The sequence below is a fragment of the Leucopleurus acutus genome (assembly GCF_964270905.1).
Source record: "Leucopleurus acutus genome assembly, chromosome: 5".
Lineage (NCBI taxonomy): Eukaryota > Metazoa > Chordata > Mammalia > Artiodactyla > Delphinidae > Leucopleurus > Leucopleurus acutus.
The window spans coordinates 130,742,538-130,764,640 of NC_139147.1; the positions used below are offsets into that span (position 1 = coordinate 130,742,538).

At 35.8% G+C, this 22,103-nt stretch overlaps 2 protein-coding genes across 4 annotated transcripts in view; one reads left to right on the top strand and one right to left on the bottom strand.

Moving 5' to 3' along the window:
• ACAD11 (acyl-CoA dehydrogenase family member 11) overlaps window positions 1–22,103 on the top strand; it is an 88,633-nt gene that overhangs the window by 36,685 nt on the left and 29,845 nt on the right. For all 3 annotated transcript variants that reach the window (XM_082839225.1, XM_082839226.1, XM_082839227.1), the window contains exons 9-13: window positions 452–578; window positions 6,397–6,474; window positions 7,109–7,247; window positions 11,448–11,555; window positions 13,539–13,637. In XM_082839225.1, the coding sequence (XP_082695351.1) occupies window positions 452–578; window positions 6,397–6,474; window positions 7,109–7,247; window positions 11,448–11,555; window positions 13,539–13,637 (551 nt within the window). The remainder of the gene's footprint in view (window positions 1–451; window positions 579–6,396; window positions 6,475–7,108; window positions 7,248–11,447; window positions 11,556–13,538; window positions 13,638–22,103) is intronic.
• Window positions 15,014–16,323, bottom strand: ACKR4 (atypical chemokine receptor 4; the record flags this gene model as incomplete). Its single annotated transcript, XM_082839234.1, has 1 exon — window positions 15,014–16,323. Exon 1 carries the CDS (start codon window positions 16,064–16,066, stop codon window positions 15,014–15,016), a length of 1,053 nt encoding a protein of 350 aa, XP_082695360.1. The 5' UTR covers window positions 16,067–16,323.

A 22,103-nucleotide genomic window follows, 5' to 3' on the forward strand; every position in this document is an offset into this window, starting at 1 on the left:
ACAGTTCATCTCATACACGAATGTTTGTAATCTCCACAACATGACAAATGATGATGCTGCTTTTCATAATGATCTTTAAAGGTCTTGTTTATAATGATATCCAGCAGTTGTATTTGTGAGGCATATACTAAGAGTAATTATTAAATTTGTATTCTATTTCTTTGCCTTCTTGTTTAGAGATTCTGATATGTGGCTTCAATATAGATTTTAAACTCCCATTGATTGAGGTCATGCCAGGCTTATGTTTTCTCCAAAAAGTGCTTTAAGCACTAAAGTTTAATGTTTAAAATAAAGTGATTCTGCATTCCTTCCATAACATGAAAGACAAAAACTCCAAAATATGGAAACTTCTTCTGAGAGATGTTTTTGGGAAACTGGGGGAAGACATTACATTCTATTCAGAAATCTATAATAATGGTTTTGCACATCTTTGTAACTTTTTTTTATAAAGAACTTTCAGTACTGCACTTCCACAGACTGATACTACCAGACAATTGTTTGTACAGACTAGGACAGGCCACGAAGTTCTTACTAGGGTGAAGCAGTTCATGAAACAACACATCCTCCCAGCTGAAAAGGTAAGTATTCTATAAACAGAATGTATTTGTGCTCCAAGACTATTGAAGAATTACTTCTGTTATCTCTGCTTCTAGGAGTACCATGGTATCATTTCTTTGCAGTCAATCCTTACCTAGATGCCCCTTCTCACCTTAGCACTGAACTGCTGCAGAACCTGATCCTGAGAAATTCCAAGCTTCTAAAATATGCCAAGGGAATGCCACAGATAAATCTTTGGAATTAAAATTAAGTTAGAGGGAATTAGCAGTTTACAAAGTTGAGATATTTAAATATTTTAGAGTAAAATGCTACTTTGGGGGTCTTTTCCTAAGGCAGTGACTTTCAGCCTTTTTTTTCTTTAATGGGCCCCTTTGAAAATTGAGAACTGTAGGATAAACAAGAGAGGCATACCCAGAAAATTTTGTATATCATTTCAAGCTGTTCACAGATACTACCATCACTCCCCCCACAAGCTACTATTTTAAGGTGTTAAGTTTCAGTAAATTCACTGAGAGTAGACAAGTTATGTGACACATTCATTCATTCAGTTAACAAATAATTATTAGGTACCTAATAATGGGTTAGGCCATTGAAAGTAAAAGGAAGAATAAGAAGACAGGGCTTATGCTTCTACAGAGCTTATACTTTAGCATGAAAGAAAGACATTAAGAGATGATAAATGCTGTGAAGAAAAGATAAAAATTATTATAAAAATTTATATATATAAAATATACTATATATAAAATAGATAATCAACAAGGACCTACTGTATAGCACATGGAACTCTACTCAGTACTCTGTAATAACCAATATGGGAAAGGAATCTGAAAAAGAGTATATATATATGTATAACTGAATCACTTTGCTGCACACCTGAAACTGACACAACATTGTAAATCAACTATACTCCAGTATAAAATTAAAATATTTTTTAAAAACAAAATTCTGAACTTTTGGGTGTTAAAAAGAAAATGCAACACTTTGAGTTCAAGATGGCAGACTGAAATCAGCATTTACCTCCCCTCACACAAATAAAATCCTCTTGAATTAACAATAAAGAAATTTTTTTAAAAATGGAATTGGTAAAAGCACAAAAACAAAGTACACATCGCAGGACTAAAGGTTTTGAAAAGAGAATGGAAAAGGATTTGGGAAGCAGAGTGGATCATACCAAAGAAAAAACCTTACCACATCTCAGAAGAATTTCTAAGTAAGAGAGGACTGACTGTAACTCAGGTGGTAACTTTTTTTTTTTTTTTACAATGGAGTCCCCTATGATTGCCTGTTGTGGAGAGCAAGAATGAGAAGAGGAAGAGAAATCAAGATGTTTGATTTAAGAATTAACCTGTAATAGGTGGCCTGCTTGAGTTGGTTTCTAACACTCCTGGGTAGCAATGGTGTTTGCCCCAGGAAAAAGGCTGCCAGAGTACTCTAAAAAAGCATATGATGTGTTTCAAAGAAGCCAGGGTTTCAAATGACAGTTTCTCTCCATTTTTTTTCTTTTTTTTTTTTTTTGCTGTATGCGGGCCTCTCACTGTTGTGGCCTCTCCCATTGCGGAGCACAGGCTCCGGATGCGCGGGCTCAGTGGCCATGGCTCACGGGCCCAGCCGCTCCGCGGCATGTGGGATCTTCCCGGACCAGGGCACGAACCCGCGTCGCCTGCATCGGCAGGCAGACTCTCAACCACAGCGCCACCAGGGAAGACCGCTCCATTTTTTTTTTTTCCAGTGGTGGGTTTGGTGTAGACCCCAGCTTTCCTATCAGCCTTCCTGATTTATTCAAAGGAGACTCAAATTGGGAGAGGAAACCAAGTAGCCATGTTCTTTCATTCATAAATGTAAATGAGCGATCCAGGGAAGCATGTAGCAAAGAAGAGGTGTTACAAATTGGATTGTGATACATCTGAACCTCATATCATGCAGCTACTAAAATATTTACAAAGAATTTGTAATAAAGGAAAATGCTTTATGATAAAAAAAAGCACTCTAGTTTTAAAGGAAAGATTATCAACATTTTGTGTGACAAGGAAAGCCATAATCATTTTGTGTCTGCAGATCTTTCAAATCTGGAATATATCTACATCTAATAATGTGAGCTTTTTCTTTCTTTAAAAACTTGTACTAACATCCATAAAAACATTTTATCCTGTAGAATGACTCTGGACTGTACTAATCCCTGTTTATGAACATATGCACTTGAAAAGTAATTAGCTTTTTCAAAATAGAAGGGGGGAAAGCCTATAAAATTCTAACCAATATGATTATAACTACATATATAAAAACTAAAACAGTCATATCTAGAAAATAAGATTGTATTATATAATACACTAACATCTTGATAGTACATATCTTTAGCTAGTAAGACTCTTGATGACTTTTTCTTAATACTTTATGTATTTTTCCAATTTTCTATAATGGGAAAAAATAAGGTCCGTTTATGCTATGCTAATGACCTTTTGAAACTCCTTGGATATCATAAAGTAAGAACATCAGAACCATCATCCATTTAAATGTTAAAAGGCAATTCTTCCTCAGGGGAGGAGGGGAAATTGGTTGAAGGTAGTCAAAACTACCTTTAACTTTCAGTTATACTAGGGATGTAATATACAACATGATAAATATAATTAACACTGCTGTATGTTATATATGAAATATGAGTTCTCATCACAAGAAAAATATTTTTTCTATTTCTTTAATTTTGTATCTATATGAGATGATGTATATTCACTAAACTTATTGTGATAATCATTTCATTATGTATGTAAGTCAAATTATTATGCCCTATACCTTAAACATATACAGTGCTATATGTCAATTATATCTTAATAAAACTGGAAGAAAGAAAGAAATTTTTAAAAAAGGGCAATTCTTGCTATTTAAAATGGATGAGGAGTCCTAATAAAATAGCATGTAAAACAGGAACTAGCAACATGACATATCTGAGAACACACTTTTAACATAATGATAACATTAGTCATATTTTCCTACTGAGTTTAAAAATATACTAGTGAGGAACTGTTGCTTCTTTTTTTCTAACTGACTTAAGTTTAAAGTAAAAAACATATTATATTGCAAAATTATTTGTAGACTCAGATTTAAGATTCTGAACCAACATAATACAAAGCAGTATCTCAATCAGTGAATGAGAAAGTTAGATGTTAAAGGTGATATTTGGGGAGAATTGATCAGGCACAAAGCATATTTTCTGCTTTCTTTTTTCATCAGTAAACTCTTGTTTGTACTTAAAGAATTAAAGAAAGCTTCTTTGTAATGAGATATTTTATTTTAATTCTGACTCCTACCATACCACAAATAGATTTTGCAAATCTCCAAATCGATAGACTTTAGAACAGGAAGTATTAAATAATACAAATTTTTAAATAATTATATAAATGGCATAATTTAATTTCTCAGAACTGTAGTGTCATAGAGAGGTAGTCACAGATGGGGAATTTGTACATGTATTATGTAACATATATCTTATCAAACACAATTGCATTGACTGTTTCCATAGTAATGTGAGGGATGGAAATAATAAACAACCCTAAACAGGAAATCTTCCAACTTAACTGACTTCCTGACAGAATGACAAGTGCTATTCATCCTGGTGCCTGTGAAAGAGCCATCCTTTGTCTTCTTGAAGTTTTAACTAAATATAACTGTATTCTATAAAGCAGAAACTAACACACCATTGTAAAGCAATTATACTCCAATAAAGGTGTAAAAAAAGAAAAAAAAAGAAATCTACAAATGCACTATATCATCCATATCATTTTAGTTTATATATTTAAAAAATATATAGTTTATATATTCAATAAAAAAAATTTTAAATAGAAAAAATGTATATAACTGTAATCTAGACTAGCCATGCTTCAATAAAAGGAACATTTTAACATATTACTTATATGACTGTAAATTGGTGGAACAATTTTAGAAAATAATGTTGTAATTTGGAGTTTTGGCCAATGTTCATAGCCTTTAATTCAGTAATTCTACTAGCCTATGTGTAGAAAATAAGTACAGAGATGCTTTAATAGCAAAAGACCCTTATAGTCCAATATTTTCGTTCATCTTGATTTAGTTGCACAAATTAGAGATTATTGTTATTATGTGGCTAGTTTTTAAATATCTATTTACTCATGTATTTATCATCTTATTTACTATTCCTTGTTACAACTCAGATGTTTCTTTTTGGATCAAGCTTCTTTAATGAGAATCTGCTAATAAAATTTACCTTTTTTTTTTTCCTTTTATTTTCCTTTTTTTGCCTGAGAAAAGGGAAGTAATGATTCTCTCTGTATCATCATATCTTTTAACCACTCATATTTTCCTTCTATTGAATTTCTGTGCTTCATTCAAGAAAGGAATAATTTCTTCAGATCCTTCTTTCAATTTATTATTTTTTTTTTTTTTGGCTGTATCTAATCTACTTTTCAACCTTGCATAGAGCAGTGGGTCTCATTATTTGGATTGTGTCAGAATTGCCTAGAGAGCTAGTTAAGATTACAGAAATAGAAATACAAAAGTAGACTCACTGAAGTAGGATAGGGCCTGGGCTTTTGTGTTTTACCAAGTGATTCTGATGCCACCAAAGTTTGAGAACCACTGCCATTTAATTTTTAAGTTTAATTACTATGGTTTTACTTTGCTTCAAGTTGCATTCGATTCTTTTTCAAATTTGTCTGGCCAAGTTTGATAGTCCTTTGTCATCCTTTTAATTCCTTCCTTTATTTTTTAAATCTACTGGACACAAATACTTTATATTCTGTGTTTGATCATTATTCTATCTGTGGCCTTTGCAGGTGTGATTCTGTTTTGTTGAACTATTGTTTTTGTTAATTCTTGCTAATGGTGGCTTGTTACCTTGAGTGTTTAGTATTTTTTCATTCTGCACTCATGTTCTTTGGAATGGAATTTTATCTGCAGGGATTAGTTAAGACTTTTTATAAAAGCTCTTTTCCTCCAGAGTGAATTTGCTTTTGCTTCTGCCAGGTGCTTTCAAGCATTGTCACCAGGAACACTGTAAACTTAATTTTTGACTCAAAATTTTAAGGCCCCATAGGTCTGTGAATTAAGATCTCAAACTTGGGTGAAGACAGGCTCAGGTTAGAAATGTTTCTTTTTTCTCTTCCGTCCTGTGAATGGCCTTTATTCCCTTGGTCTACCACTGAGGGGTGGGTTTTTCGTTTTGCTTTCTATTTTTTTCCAGTTAGGTTTTGCTGATCAGGCATCCTGGCTTTGGTGGAGGGAAGTGGTGAGCTCTGATCCTCCCTCTTGCCTTGTGTGGGGCATTTGGTTTCACCTCCTGACCCCTGCCTATGTGGCCCACTGCAAACTAGGGCCCAGGCGAACATAGATCAGCCTACATCCCCCAGACAAAGTTGGTTCCAGTGCTCACTCACACCTGAAGAGTCAGGCTTTTGTATTCCTGGCCTCTGAGGAATTTCCTTATTTTCTTTCCAGCATAGCTATGTATTATTACTACATGTATTTTTAAAATTATTTTTAATATTTTACCCAGCATTTTTAGTTGTATTATCCTGGGAGGGGATTCTATGACCATCTAGTATGCCACATTGCTGAAAATGGAACACTCAAATCTTGGTATAGGATTTTGAAAGTTAATCCTCTAATATAGAGGCAGCATAATTTTGTGAGGAGCAAACATCTAGAATTTTTTATACTTCTGTGTCTGGTCTTAGAAAGAAATTTTACTGATTCAGTAGCAGCTGAAAAAGCTTCGTCACCTAAACATGTTTACTTTGGATATTAGCAGTTTATGGCATTATTTACTTTTCTAACTTTAACTAATGAACTTTTTTCCTTTTATACTTTAAGGAGGTAATTGAGTTCTATGTTCAAAATGAAAATTCAGTAGACAAGTGGAAAAAACCTTTAGTGATTGATAAACTCAAGGTAAGAAAAATAAGAGAACCTTAAAAGTGGAGAATTTATATAGAGGCATTTTTTGAGACCTTAGTTTGTTGTTGCTTCTGTTGTTATATATGTAGAGGATAATTATATCAATTATAACTTTTTAAAAAGAAAGTTAAAAATAGAATCTGTAATATACAAATTAGGTTACATAGTGTGTTGTGTATGGTATGTGATGAAGACAGCCTCTTAACAGCTGTTCAAATTAAAAATACAATCAGCACTACTCACTTGAGACTGAAGTTGAGGCAGGGTATTTTTCCCACATGGGCTTAATTCAATTTCATGTTTTCAGATTTTAACACATGTTAGAAATTGAAATGGACAAATAGTATATTTGGCATAATTATGCTCAGATGTAGGAGATTTTATAATCACTGTGATTCAATAAGAAGTACTCAAGTAAGCAAATTTGGTTTTTCAGCCAAATCTAAGGAAGCTTAACTGTTAAGAAATTGTTGATTTATAATGAATTAATAACTACTTGCACTGTAGAATACAATGAAATAAATAATTTCATAAGTTCAAAAGGCATAAATAGCAGTATCTTTTAAAAATAAATAATTTTAGGTCATGATAAATTATGATAACTCTGGCATATTCATCACCTTGACAGGAAATGGCCAAAGCAGAAGGCCTCTGGAACTTGTTTTTGCCAGCTGTAAGCGGTCTCAGCCAAGTAGACTATGCCTTGATTGCTGAAGAAACAGGAAAATGCTTTTTTGCTCCAGATGTCTTTAACTGCCAAGCACCAGGTTACTACATTATTTAAAAACAGAACTTTTCTCAGATATTTTGAGCAGTGTTTAAAATTTCTCTATTTTATGACAAGGAAGTTTTTCTACACAAAGTCATTGATTTATAAATTTGTCTATAATTTTACTTTCAGTTACTTTTATTTAAATATTTTAAAAAATGGACCTAAAGTTCTCATTGGATTATTCTTTTATTAAACATCATTACATTAAGAGTATTAGTGAATAGAAGTCACCACCAAAGGGATTGGCCATATAAGGTTTCCAGTTTTCTAACAGTATTAAACATATCTATGGTTAGTTAGAATGGATAGAGTTTTAAATCTTTTGGTTAGCCTCACTATATCTCCATTTACTCACCAATTATTTATCAGTTGCCTACTATATGCCAAGCACTATTTTAGCAACTATCATGAAATAAAATACACAAAGATTCCTGCCTCATGGAGCTAGCATTCTAATAGAGAGAGACAAAAATAAACAATAGCTAGATTAAATAAGTAATTATATAAGTAAGTTTGAAGATGAAAAGTGCTTTGGGGAAAAAAAAACGGCAAGGTAGGGGAGCTCTGGAGTGCTGAGGGACAGGTAATGTGTATAACAATTTAAGATGGAAGGCTCAGAATAGGCCTTGTTAGGAAAATGACATTCAGTAAAGACTTAAAGAAGGTGAGAGAGTTAATCATGCTGAGATCTGGGGGAAGAGTTTTCATAGCATAGAGAACATAAAATGCAAAGGCCCTAAAGCAAGAGTGTGGCTGGTGTATTTCAAGAATAGCCAAGGAGGTCAGTGTGGCTGGGAAAGAATAGCAAAAGATATCAGAGAGGAAAGGGCCTTGTATGTTGGGACTTATAGGGCAGGTGAGTGCTTATACTTTCAGTGAAATGGGGATTTGAGCAGAGGAGTGACAAGATGTCACTTCAGTTTTAAAAGGATCCCTTTCGCTGCTATGTTGAGAATTAACAAAAGGAGAGAAGGAAGTAAGCAGGGAGTCTTGTTGTGATGGTCTTGGTGAGAGATGATGGGGATTTGTTCAAGGGAGTAGCAGTGGAGTGAGAAGTGGAAAGATTCTAAATATATTTTGAGGGCAGAGCCAAGAGGATTTCCTGATTGATTATGAGGTATTAATGGGGGAGTCAAGGATGCCTTCAAGGACTTTGGCATGAAAAATTGGAAGGATGAGGGAAGGAGGCCAACTTTTCTTTAAAAAGGTAATATGGAAGGAATAAACCAGGAATGTAGTCTTTAGAAGGTGTTTTCAAACCCAATTTGCAGAAGGAACCCCCTAAAAAGCTTTGAAAAAATCCGGATTCACAGGCTTCATCCCTGGAGATGCTGACTCAGTAGGTCTAGGGTAGACCCTTGATATGTCTTTTGTCTTTTTTCCCCAAAGTTACTGTGGTTATTTTTGATGCTTCCAGTCAAGGACTGGTATTTGATTTGTAGTAGAAGGATAATTGTATAATATCCTATAGTGTCCCTGCACAAGTTAGGCCTCGTTTTGCCTTTTGTGCTTATTGTATGGCCCTGGTACTGAAGCCTCCCAAAAAGAGTTAGTGAAGCGGGGAAGTGCCCAAAAGAGGTATGTTTGATGTCAGAGAAAACACAATCTAGTTGCTTCTCGAAGTGTTTCCACACTGGACTTTGACTCTCATTTCTCGGGAATTATTAAGATAATCCATAAACCTCTGATAATGGTTGAACTTGTCCCAGATATGGTTTTCTCTCTTCAAAACACTGATTTGTCTATTTACTGATGACTACATTTTAATCCAATAATGAGGCTACTGTAAAAGTAAATAAATCTATTCACAGAGTTTCTAAAGATTTTATCTCTTTATGTGTAGCTATTATATCATGTTACATAGGTAGCATAATTTTGTGGAAAGAGACTGGTAGTCTTTTGCTTAAAACTTTTTTATTGCCACTCATAGTAAGATACATTTTATATTGTGACCCAATATGTAGTGTATGAAGCTGTATGTGTGTGTTCATGGATTGATTTATGGAAATGAGGAGGGGAGAGACATATATTACTGAAAAAAGGCTTCATGAAACAAGTTTCCCTTACTACATGAATTCATATATTTTCCACTGAGTCTAGTCTAATGTATTCTATTTTGATCTATTTTCATTTCTCAGAGAATGCTAGTCATATTCCATTGAATTAATTTTATGACAAACTAATGGGTCATAATATGAAAAATAATGCTATAGAAGGCATCCATTGCAGATGCAGCTCTGCCGCTATTTTTCCATTTGACCTATGAACTTTTCACTAGATGGTCATAGACTTTTTTCTAGTATTAAAATTTCATTAGTCTATCGGTTATAATATGATACCACCAAACTGCTGAAATTTTAAAATTGGCAAGGGAAATACATTTTCTTTGAGCAAAGTATGAGAAGCAACTGTCCTCAGCAAACAAGATGTATAAAACCATAGGTAGAAAACTAGGCATTTTCTCTTTGTAGTGGAGATATATTCATGAAGGCCTTTGGGCTATTGTGTTTTAGAGCACTGTGTTTTGCTTTATACAAAGCAGATAAAGAAGGGAATATGATTGATGTTGATTAAATACTTAAGAGTTTTCTTAAGTGTATATGAGATGAATTTCTACTCAAGATACCCAAATTATTTCCCAAATAGTTATAAAATATTATGGGACACATATGTAGTCTTCTGATTTGCCTTTTGTTTTGGTTTGGTTTTTTTGCCCATCAATAAGTCATACAATATTGTATATTGGAATGTTGAAAATAGTCATTTTAATTCTAAAGCCGTTACTAGAAAATTTGGAGGCCTTTAGGCTAATTTGGGGGAAATTTTTTTTTTTGTACAAGTAATTTATCTAGGCTTTTTTTTTTTTTAACGAACCTATAAATGATAACTTTGGTTTGTCAGATTCTCAGAATAAACTAATTTTTGGAAAGTTTTTATTCAATATTTACCTCATTCAAACTACAAGAAACACTGGATTTAAAACAAGCAAAGAAAACAATGAACTTCATTAATTATAATTCAAGACTCATTTTCTCCCTCAGTTGAAAAGAATTTTAAGCTTGTGTTAATCTACTAGGAATTGTGTGCATTTTAATATAACTTGGGCCCTGTTAGGAGTGCCTGAACAGAGTACAAACATGTTTTGAGAGACTTAACTTAGACTTAGCTCAATTTTCATAGGCATTTCAATAGCTGTCCTTAATATCATTGTAAGAGACGATATTGAAAAATTCTTCCTCAAAATCTTATAAGTAATCAGCATTCAAGAGAAAGGTTTTAGAGAGTATTTTTAGAAATTTGATGGGAATGAAAATCAGAGAAAGGCATCTAGAGCATTTTGCTCCACAGCAGACATGAAGCATTCTTTTTCACCTGAGAGTGATACTGCAGTGTATCATGTATTGCACAATGCCCTCTGAGGGCTGGAGAGGGTCTTTGAAGTTATCTATTGTCATTTTCTATCCAGGGCAGGGATTCCATGTTTAGCATCCTTGAGATATTACCTAGTACTTTTCTAGGTGGTATGGGATCACAAAAGTAAGAGCAGTGTTAGCGGTAAAAAGACAATAATTACTATGTGAGGTCAAAGGAAGGAGATATTTCTGATTGGGTAGCTGGAGAGTCTTCACAATGGAGATGGCTCAGAAGCAGAAGTTTACTTAGGAGTGACAGGTAGAATTTCACCAGAGAGAAGGCCTGGCCCAAGCAAACATGTGGAAGTTAAAAAGCACAAGCTGTGTTTGAGGAACAGGAGTCTCAGTAATAAGTAATGTTAATTGTTCTCTAAGAGCATTGCAGTCACTCCAAGCAGAGTATATTTGCAAGATAGCAGGGAAAGGTTAGGCCAGTAAATTATTTTCCTCAGTCCTAATTGAGTTAAAACTCAGAGCCATGCTTCATTGGGATGAAGTAGACAAGTGTCTGTGATTCAGAACAAGTTGAATAAATAGGCACCAAATGCCATGTACTTGTAACTACTTATGACATACCTTCCTTGTAAATTGTATTTACTATTATGTTTAGTCTACGGCCATGCCACCCTGAATGCACCCAATCTCGTCTGTTATGTTTCAAAATATTTTTGTTAGTAAATATTTGCTCTAAAAAGATTCATGTCTGTTTTCTATATATAGTTTGGATTTCACATTGATAAATTTTTAAATGCAAAACAAGTGCTTTTCCTTATTACGTGTAGACACAGGGAACATGGAGGTGCTTCACCTATATGGAAGTGAGAAACAGAAGCAGCAGTGGCTTGAGCCTCTTCTTCAAGGGAGCATTGCCTCTTGCTTCTGTATGACAGGTAAGAGCAATTCAGTCACATTCTCCCATTGGGCAGCCACTCGTCCCAGTTATTATGGAGGAACTGAAGAAATGTGGGATGTGGCTCTGTGTTTCAGGCAAATTTGCCTGTGACCAGAAATGTGAACATGTTTGTTGGAGCCCAATTTTAATTTTTGGCATTTTTAAATGTGCAGAATAAAATTGTCCTCCCCTTTGGGAGGACACCAGATGATGTTTTCTGGTAGCCTGCTTTAGGCATTAGCAGCAGAGTAAACCTAGTTTTATAACCTTTTGACTTGCATCTAAAATTGCCACCTGTGGGTGTTTAAGATCTTTTTTACCCTAGTGTATGAAATATTGATCTTTGTGATAATTTTATATTGACACTTAAAAACTACTCAACTCTTCCATAAACCCAGAAAAATAGAACTTTCACCAGTGTTGGTCATATAGCTCAAATTATAATCATGTAGGGTAATTAAACTAGGAGCATGTTAATAAAAATGGGTTTTGGTGCATTTGTACATAGGAAACAGTAATTAAGCACTCTTCAAAGGACAAAATCATTGTTCCATATTTGAGTTTAGAATTAAACTCAATTTCATCTGGCCATGATTTTGGCCAGATTTTATTGTCCTTCTCTAACATTGCATACATTTATAATAGCAAAACTGATCTCCATTTAAACCAGTAAGAGGCCTTTATTGAATACCTGCTGTATGCTGTGTTGTCTACAAAGCTCTAATTAATTACAAAATAAATAGAGTACACACCTCCTTTTCTAAAGAAAGAGGGTCTCTAGTTTTAGAAAGAGAACACATAAAATATCTTAAGGATCCATTCAAAAGAGCAGCACATTAACAAGTGCAGATTACTATGATTGAGAGCTAGCCTCTAAGTTCTAAAATGCAATGCAGTAAAGCAGTCTTGTAAAAGTGTCCTATGGAAAACTTTCTGAAGACATTAAGTGTTGAGCAAGCTTTATAGAATGCAAAATAAATAGATTGGTGAAAGCATTCCTGATGGAATTTGCAGTTAGAAGTTGTTTAAGATACTACAGAAATAGAGTCACAGATGTCAAAAACAAATTTATGGTTACCAAGGGGGAAAGCGGGGGAGGGAGTGGGGAGATAAATAGGGAGATTGGGATTAACATATACACATTACTATGTATAAAACAGATAACTGCTGAAAACCTACTGTATAGCACAGGGAACTCTACTCAATACTCTGTAATGACCTATATGGGAAAAGAATCTGAGAAAGAGTGGATATATGATTCACTTTTCTGTACAGCAGAAACTAACACGACATTGTAAATCAACTACACTCCAATAAAAATTAATTTAAAAAAAAAAGAAAAAAAAGAAGTTGTTTAAGATACTAAACCTATGGTGGGGAAATCTGGCTTGCAAATATGTAGTACAGATTTTCATTGTGGGAAGTAAAGAACGATTTTTTTTTTTTTTTTTCTGTACTTGGGCCTCTCGCTGTTGTGGCCTCTCCCGTTGCGGAGCACAGGCTCCGGACGCGCAGGCTCAGCGGCCATGACTCACGAGCCCAGCCGCTCCGCGGCATGTGAGATCTTCCCGGACCGGGGCACAAACCCGCGTCCCCTGCGTCGGCAGGCGGACTCTCAACCACTGCGCCACCAGGGAAGACCAAGAACGATATTTTTAATGCACGTTTGATGATTGGAGAAAAGATTGAGTTGTATCCCAAGTCATATATCACTGAGGATACCAAGAACACAATTCAGATAGTTGATCTATCTTGAGTTGTTCTAAATACTTCATTTATTCATTCATTTTTCCAATGCACATTTATTGAATACCTACTATGTGTAGGTTGTAGAAGAACCAGGGGGAATGGGGGAAGGGTAGGAAGATGAAAAAGACAAAGATGCCTCTGTCCTCAAAGAGTTCACATTTCTTTAACTAAGGGTCTTTTGTAAACTAATGGTGTCTGCCTGCCTGTAAATTCAGCCTTTGCTTATTTATAGAGCCCGATGTAGCTTCAAGTGATGCCACAAATATTGAATGTAGCATCCAGCAAGATGGAGATAGCTATATAATTAACGGCAAGAAATGGTGGTGCACTGGTGAGTATTCTATTGATTCTTCGTGCTAGATACTGTGCTAGAATAATAAGATACATAGTTATTCATTTCATGACCACAGTTCTTTAAATTCTGTCTTTGAAAGCATTTTCAAATTTAGAAATAGTTGATAAAAAGAAAAGTAATTTTAAAACAATGTCTTGATTGGGCAATGTTTATTTAAGAGCAGAAAACGTCTTTTTTTTTACAGTTTGTGAGAGAAAAAATTTATATTAGTGCACACTATTTTTGACCATTGTCATTTATATCAAAAATTTTAATAGGGGCATGTTACATGGACTATAATAATTTATATATAATTGTTTTTAAAGAGATAAGCAGCCCATACTATTAAAAATAATTTATTGTGGTACATATTTTCATTGTTTAAAAATACAAGTATTTAAGTGAAAAATAAGAGTCTTGGGGCTTCCCTGGTGGCGCAGTGGTTGAGAGTCCGCCTGCCGATGCAGGGGACACGGGTTCGTGCCCCGGTCTGGGAAGATCCCACGTGCCGCGGAGCGGCTGGGCCCGTGAGCCATGGCCGCTGAGCCTGCGCGTCCGGAGCCTGTGCTCCGCAACGGGAGAGGCCACAACAGTGAGAGGCCCGCATACCGCCAAAAAAAAAGTCTTTAGACATAGGAAAATATATTATTTAGTCAACCCTCAGTAATTGACTCACGTAAATGGATGAGCCCTTAGGCAGTTATAAAAATTGAAACCTAGATAAATGTGATTGTCTGAGGATTGCTTCTAGAGTATAAATGATAAATCTAACAGGATAACCAGCTTATTACTAAAGAAAGTTGACATCATAAAAGCAAATTACATGTTTAGAAACTTACCAGTAATATATTACAATAGCCAGAAAAGCTTTTTGTTTTTGTTTTTGCTTTTTTTTTTTTGATTGCCAATTGTTATTCTTTCTGGAGTTTTATGAAATCTCTTACAAATTAAGAAACAAGAAAAAGAAAAAGACATTGAATTTTGCTGCATAGTTATTCAAGTACTAAAATTATGCAGGGAAATTGTTCTTATATTAAAATTTAGATAATTTAAAATAATTATAAATGCCCCTTAATTTAAATTTCTTTAATAATCTGTTTTAGATGACCTAACTTATAGTGTTTTTCTTATGTATGACTGTTACTACTATTTTCCTATATTGTTAATTTTAATTTCCATGTTTTATGCATTTATTTTTTGTTTCCTCTTTTTCTTGGCTTCTACCTCACTCCCCTTCCCCACCCTAACCTCTTCTTTGTTATAAGTTGCCACCACAGTGTTTGAGATTTGAATTTCAGAGAAATGCAGATGTTTGATCTGAGGGAGAAACCTCATTCATGTGTATCAAAGCAAGAGACAGAGCAGTTTTATATTTAAATGCTGAAAGTACTGGTTGGCTCTGTAGCATCTTCAGAATCGAAAGGAATCTCCTCCACATTTTGTCTTTGTCTTCTCCAGGACCCATATTTCTTGGCAACTTTCATGATGTAGATTTTAAAAGAGTTTCCCATAAAAACATACAGGACCGGGTTGAGGCAGCTGTGAAAGAGTGCAATGCTCTCTGTGATTTGGATGGCAACATCCATACGTTTGCTCATGTCGCAGTTGGTGATCAGGGAGTAGATGATATCTATGGCTTGGCAGAACTTGACAATGTTATAAGGCAGCTGAGTGACAAGGAAAACTATGACCACTGTGAGCAGAATTTTGAGGGGCCGAGATTTTGTAGTGTTTGGCATCTTGATGAGCGTCTTTGCTGTGATGAAGTAGCACACTGCCATAATAAGAAAGGGTATTACAAATCCAACGCAGATTTCCAGCATTTGAATTGATGCTTTCATTGATGTTCCTAGGTGGTATGGAAAGATGGGAATGCACCTAGCCTTGTGATTTACTGTATAAAAAACCAGCTGAGGTATACTCAGCAAGATGGCAGCCATCCAGACACAGGAACAGATGAGCCAGCATTGTTTTTGCACTCCCGATTGACTGGGAGCTTTAGTTACTGCCCAATATCTGTCTATGCTGATACAAGCCAGAAACTGCATTCCAGAGACAAAGTTGACCGTGTACAAGGCTGAAGTGACTTTGCACATGATTTTCCCTAAAACCCACCCATGAACTGCATTAACTGCCCAAAAAGGCAGAGTGAATAGAAGGAGTAAATCTGCCACTGCCAAATTCAGGATGTACACATCTGTTTTGGTTCGCCTCTTTTTGTAATGGGCATAAATCGCCACTATTATAGAATTGCCTGCAAGTCCAATGATGAAAGCTATTGTGAAGAAGGCAGGCAGGAAAACTTTTGCAAATTTTCTGACCTCTTCTTTTATACAGATCACTTCATACTGACTATAGTCATGAGTGTCATTCATTTCATTTTCCTCATAATAGTAATCTGTTGACTGGTTGTGTTCCAAAGCCATGGCTCCAATCTAAATGGCAAAAAGAATACAGGATATTTATTTTAATATTTCTTAAGTGGAAATGCTTTTGATCTAGCATATGTTTTATTCTTTTATTAGAGAATAGATTGTTGCCATAACATATGTGAGCCTGAATCTGCCACTCTTTGAAACTCTTTAATGGAAGCCACGTTGGAATATATCCCCAAGAGTAGTTTTTCATCCCTTGTTTTTACAAGTTTGTGTACAGGAGCTGGGATTTACAGAGGGAAGATAAAAATAATACCCTGGGGAATTTTATTAATCATTAAACCCTGTAACTTTTATATATACAACTTTGTGATTCTTACGCAGTATATTGACAATAAATTAAATTTTAAAATTAAAATAATTTTATTTATTTAAAATATTATTTTTATATATTTATGAATTTATTTTAAAATAAGTTAAATATATTATCTCAGCATTTTACTTAATTTTACTGGTTGGCTTTTATAAAACAAAGTCTCCTCTAGTTAGCTTCCCTCCAAAACCTGTCACTACATGCTGATTGTAAACTACTATTTGGTAGCACTGTTGTTCCACTAGTCACCTAAGCCTTCAGCCTGTACCATCCTTGATTTATCTCTTATCTTCATCCCTGATTTCCAGTCAGCCCCTAAATTCTGATTTTACCTCCCAAATAGGTCTCAAATCTGTCTCTTCCTTTTAATCTGTGCTCCTTGACACATCCACACAATTCAACCATCCTTATTACCTGGCCTATTACAATATCTTCCCAAGTGGCATCCTACTGTTCTTCTTTTTTTTTTTTTTTCCGGTACGCTGGCCTCTCACTGTTGTGGCCTCTCCCGTTGCAGAGCACAGGCTCCGGACGCACAGGCTCAGCGGCCATGGCTAACGGGCCCAGCCGCTCCGCGGCCTGTGGGATCTTCCCGGACCGGGGCACAAACCCGTGTCCCCTATATCGGCAGGCGGACTCTCAACCACTGCACCACCAGGGAAGCCCCGTCCTACTGTTCTTATTCCTCCTTACCACCTCCTTATCAAAACATTTTTCTTACTGCCATCAGAGTGCTCTCTCTCTAAAATGTCAATCCATCACTGCTGCTTATTAGCTCCTTACCTGAAAGACACATCCCTTCATCTGAAAGATACAATCTAAGCTCCTTACCATGATACCCAAGGCTCCTTCCATAATGTTGTCCTACCCATGGTTCCTGCTACATCTCTCTACTGTGCACCCTGCACGGTAGACAGCAACAATATTGATTTGCCAGCGATTTTCTGGCACACACCATGCTACAGCACATGTCTACATCATTACTCATTCTGTTCTTTTATCTGATGGACTATTTCCTGCCCTTCCCTTGAAGGGCCAGTTCCTACCCAGTTAACTTAGATGTCACCTCTCCAGAAGACTTTCCCGATCCAATAACTGTATCTGCATATCTCTCAGAGAACTGACCCCATCCTATGGAAGACATGTTTCTCAGACTACCTTTTCCCTCTGTGCTCTAAGTTCCCTAAGACTATGACCTGTTGGATTTATGTTTATAATTAATACCCGAAGAGAGTGCCAGGCCCACTCTAGGTGCCCAGCAAATATTTGTCAAACTAAACGTTTTACCAATAGGTTTAAAGCTATTACTCTAGAATGGAAGGATGATACTGCAGGAATCTCATGTCTCTTCATTAAGTTATTCTACTGTACTGGCTATTAACACCCTGTAGTATTAAGATAAGCTTGCACAGAATTCACAAGTTTTAAAATATATATAATAATAACTTTCAGTGTTTTTATTATAGTGCTGAGTTTTGTTATACTTTTTCCTTAGCCCTTCTGTCTCCCTTTATCCTTAAAGTTATTTGAAAAGTTCCAATCTGGAAGACTACTTTAGTCTTCGTTTTCTTATATGTTAATTATTAATACGGTAGGAACTTTGTTCTTTCCTTCTCTTTTATCACACAAATCTTGAACCCAGTGATAAGGTATAATATGGCCAAACAGTATAAGATATTAAGGAAAGATATTTTAAAAGAATTAATCATGCTAAAAATATGAATAAATAAGCGTAGGAATGGAAACTATTTGCAGAAGTGATCCTTCTGGCAGAAACATAGAAACACATTTAAATGCCTTTGTAATTATCATAAGAATAAAAAAATTTAACAATAAAACAAAGCAGGAAAAAATGATATAGCAAAACCTATTATTAACAAAGTTTTATAGGCAAGTAATCATATTAAAATAATATTTTCTTCTTGCTATGTTCATATTTTTGTTTTAAGGTTAACATGTATAACTTTTCAAATAGCTCTTTTCTGCACATATAAACTTTTATGCATACATAAATATACCAAACCTTTGGGCTTAAAAAAAAATCATATACAAGTCTGAATGGAAGAAGAAAGAAAAAACCAACCTGTTTCTGTCAGCAGACAGGAGCAGTCTTGAGTGCAGAGAGTAAGATAGAATGACCTCTCTAACTCAGCATACTTTTATTTTCGTTTTATACCCCGCCTTTGTCTTACATCCAGTAAGGCTTTCAGGAAATTTAACCTTGTGAGCACTTGATCTTTTATTTTATGTATAACCATCCTGTGAACTCAAATCCAAGTTCTTAAGTGTCCTAGGTTACAAACTTGAAGGAATTCAATCTCGTTTCAAAAACTACAGACCTTTCGAAGTTTCCACTTAGCCAAAGGGAACAGGAACGTGCCTGCAGCTGAGGTACTGACTGCCAAACCAAAAGAATTCACCAGAGCGCCTCAAGGCAGCTAACAAGTATTTACTTGTAGGTAGCATCTAGAAAAATACTCTCTAAAATTATTTTGTCTAGGAAAGAAAACAAAAAATGATTGTAACCTAGAAAGTTATCTTTGTGAAGACTAAATTATCAAAAACTAAATTTTAAGTAATCATTAGGTATTTATAGTAGAATTTAAATCTTTATACCACATCATTTTGTATTTTTCTTAAACTATGAGACTCCCCTTGGCCTCACTGTACTCCTTATCTGTCCTTGACCCCAGAGTATGACTTTCCCCACAACTTTAAATTCTTGTACCTTCCTGTAATCTTCTTCAATGGCCAGCTCCAAACTTTAAAAATCCTTCTGTCTGGAAAGGCTATCTCTGGCTATCTCCCCCTCCCCCTACTTCCAAACAAATGAAAGTTAGAGAAAGAAGATAAATGTATGCAGATTTAACCCTTGGCCTTGACTCTCCCTATATTTGCATAACAGTTCCCTTATTTACTTTCTCTAGGCTCAGTCTCCCCCTTCAGAAGTTATTTCAGACCAATGCCATTTTTTCTAAAAGCAACTGATCTAACTTTCCTGTTGATTCACAGAAAAGAGACTCTAGAGCACTGGGGCCTTCATCTTCCCACAGTATGTGTCTGGGGATACAGCCAACTTCTCCTCCTTGTTATCCACCAGTCTTTGAGAAGAGTTATTTGCATGCAGCTAAACCATCTCACCAAGAAAAAAATGCCTGACCAAATGTAAAATAGATAGCAAGTGGGAAGCAGCCCCATAGCACAGGAAGATCAGCTCAGTGCTTTGTGACCACCTAGAGGGGTGGGATAGGGAGAGTGGGAGGGAGGGAGACGCAAGAGGGAAGAGATATGGGGATATATGTATATGTATTAGTGATTCACTTTGTTATACAGTAGAAACTAACACACCATTGTAAAGCAATTATACTCCAATAAAGATGTTTAAAAAATAAATAAATAAAATAAAACACTTCCAAATTGAAAAAAAGAAAAAAATGCCTGGATTTGTAGTGTTAGACATTTTCCATGGTGTAAACACTCCCACCATGGCCAATTTCAGCTACCAATGTGAAGTCACTGAGGGCAAAGTTGCTAAGAGATGAGCATATCAGCCTTCCTCAGCAGACTCTAGCACAATTCTTCCAAAAGAGGCATCTCTTCTCCTTACCATGGCTGATCATTACTCTGATCTCTTGCTGCTTGCTGAGGGATACTGCTCTTAAATTTATCCCTGCCCTCTCTATACTCTCTGGTCTTTTGCCTTCTCTTACCTCTTATTCTTCTTTATCTTATGTATTTTGGGAGCAGGAGGAAGCAAACAAGCAACCTTCCACTAAATTCTTAGAATGGCCTACCTTCCATCCCTCATTGCCTCTCTGACTTATTTCCTTCTCCTCCTCTTTGCTTGCTTATTCTGCCACACCAACCTCCTTGCTGTTTTGAAATGTGCTAGGCACATTCCTTCTTAGGGCGTTTGTACTGGCTCTTCTATCTGCCTGGACTGTGCTTCCTTTCAGTACTTGCAACGCTCACTCCCTCATGTCTTTCCAGTCTTTGTCCAATCACCACCTTCTCACTGAGGCAACCCCTGATTATTCTATTTAAAATACCCTTCACAAACAAAACAAATGAACAAACATAACAAAACAGAAACAGAGTTATAGATACAGAGAACAAACCGATGGTTGCCCACAGGTGGGAGGGGGATGGGGGAGGAAAGAAATAGGTAAGGGAGATTAAGAGATTACAAACTTTTTTTTTTTTTTCTGTACGCGGGCCTCTCACAGGCTCCGCACGCACTCAGGGGCGCAGCCGCTCCGCGGCACGTGGGATCCTCCCAGACCAGGACACGAACCCGTGTACCCTGCATTGGCAGGCGGACTCTCAACCACTGCACCACCAGGGAAGCCCAAGATTACAAACTCTTAAAAAGAGATTACAGGGCTTCCCTGATGGTGCAGTGGCTAAGAATCTGCCTGCCAATGCAGGGAACACGGGTTCAAGCCCTGGTCTGGGATGATCCCACATGCCTCCGAGCAACTAAGCCCACATGCCACAACTGCCGAGCCTGAGCTCTAGAGCCGGAGCTCCGCAACAAGAGAAGCCACAGCAATGAGAAGCCTGTGGGCACCGCAACGAAGAGTAGCCCCTGCTTGCCCGAAGACCCAAGGCAGCCAAAAATAAATAAATGTATAAAAACAAATACATCTTTGTTGATATGTATACATTTAATACATTATTCCATAGCATGCATCAAATTTTCAAAAAAAAAAAAGGATTACAAACTTCCAGTTGCAAAATAAATGAGTCATGGGGATGAAATATATAGTGTGAGGTATATAGCCAATAAGTAAGTAATATCTTTGTATGTTGACATATCATAACTAGATTTATCATAGTGGTCAGTTTAAAATGTTTAGAAATATCCAGTCACTGTGTCGTGTAACAGGAACTAACATAGTGTTGTAGGTCAATTGTACTTCAAAAACAAACAAACATAAAAAAAAGAGATCAGATATGTGGTTGCAAGAGGCAGGTGGAAGGGGAAGGGAATTGGATGAAGGTGGTCAAAAAAGGTACAAACTTCCAGTTATAAGATACACAAGTAGTAGGGATGTAATGTACAACATAATAAATAGAATTAACACTGTTGTATGTTATATATGGAAGGTGTTAAGAGAGTAAACCCTAAGAGTTCTCATCACAAGGAAGAAAATATTTTTCTATTTCTTTCATTTTGTATCTGTGTGAGATGATAGATGTTCACCAAACTTATTGTGATAATCATTTCATGATGTATGTAAGTCAAACTTATACAGAGCTGTATGTCAATTATATCTCAATAAAACAGAGGGCAAAAATTAAATAAATAAATTAAACTAAATACCCTTCACCTGCCTATACTCCCAATCAACCTTACCCATACCCATAACCTTACACATATCATTTATATTGTGTTTGGTGTCTAATGTATCTCGCCCTGTATTAGAATATAAGCTTCATCAGATTAGGGACTTTTGTATAATTTTTCATATATAAATATATAGAATAGTGCCTGGCACATAGTAGATACTCAATAAATATTTTGAATTAATAAATAATTCTACTTTCCCTTCTGATTATTGTCCCATTTTACTTGCCCTTGATGCTGTAGTTCTTTAATGACTAATTAAATTTATGAATGAATGAATCAATCAATCAACCAGTCAGTGCTTAAGTAACTTATCTTCCACAGACTTATAAATTTAGCAATGCAGTTGGAATTTTAGATCCAGA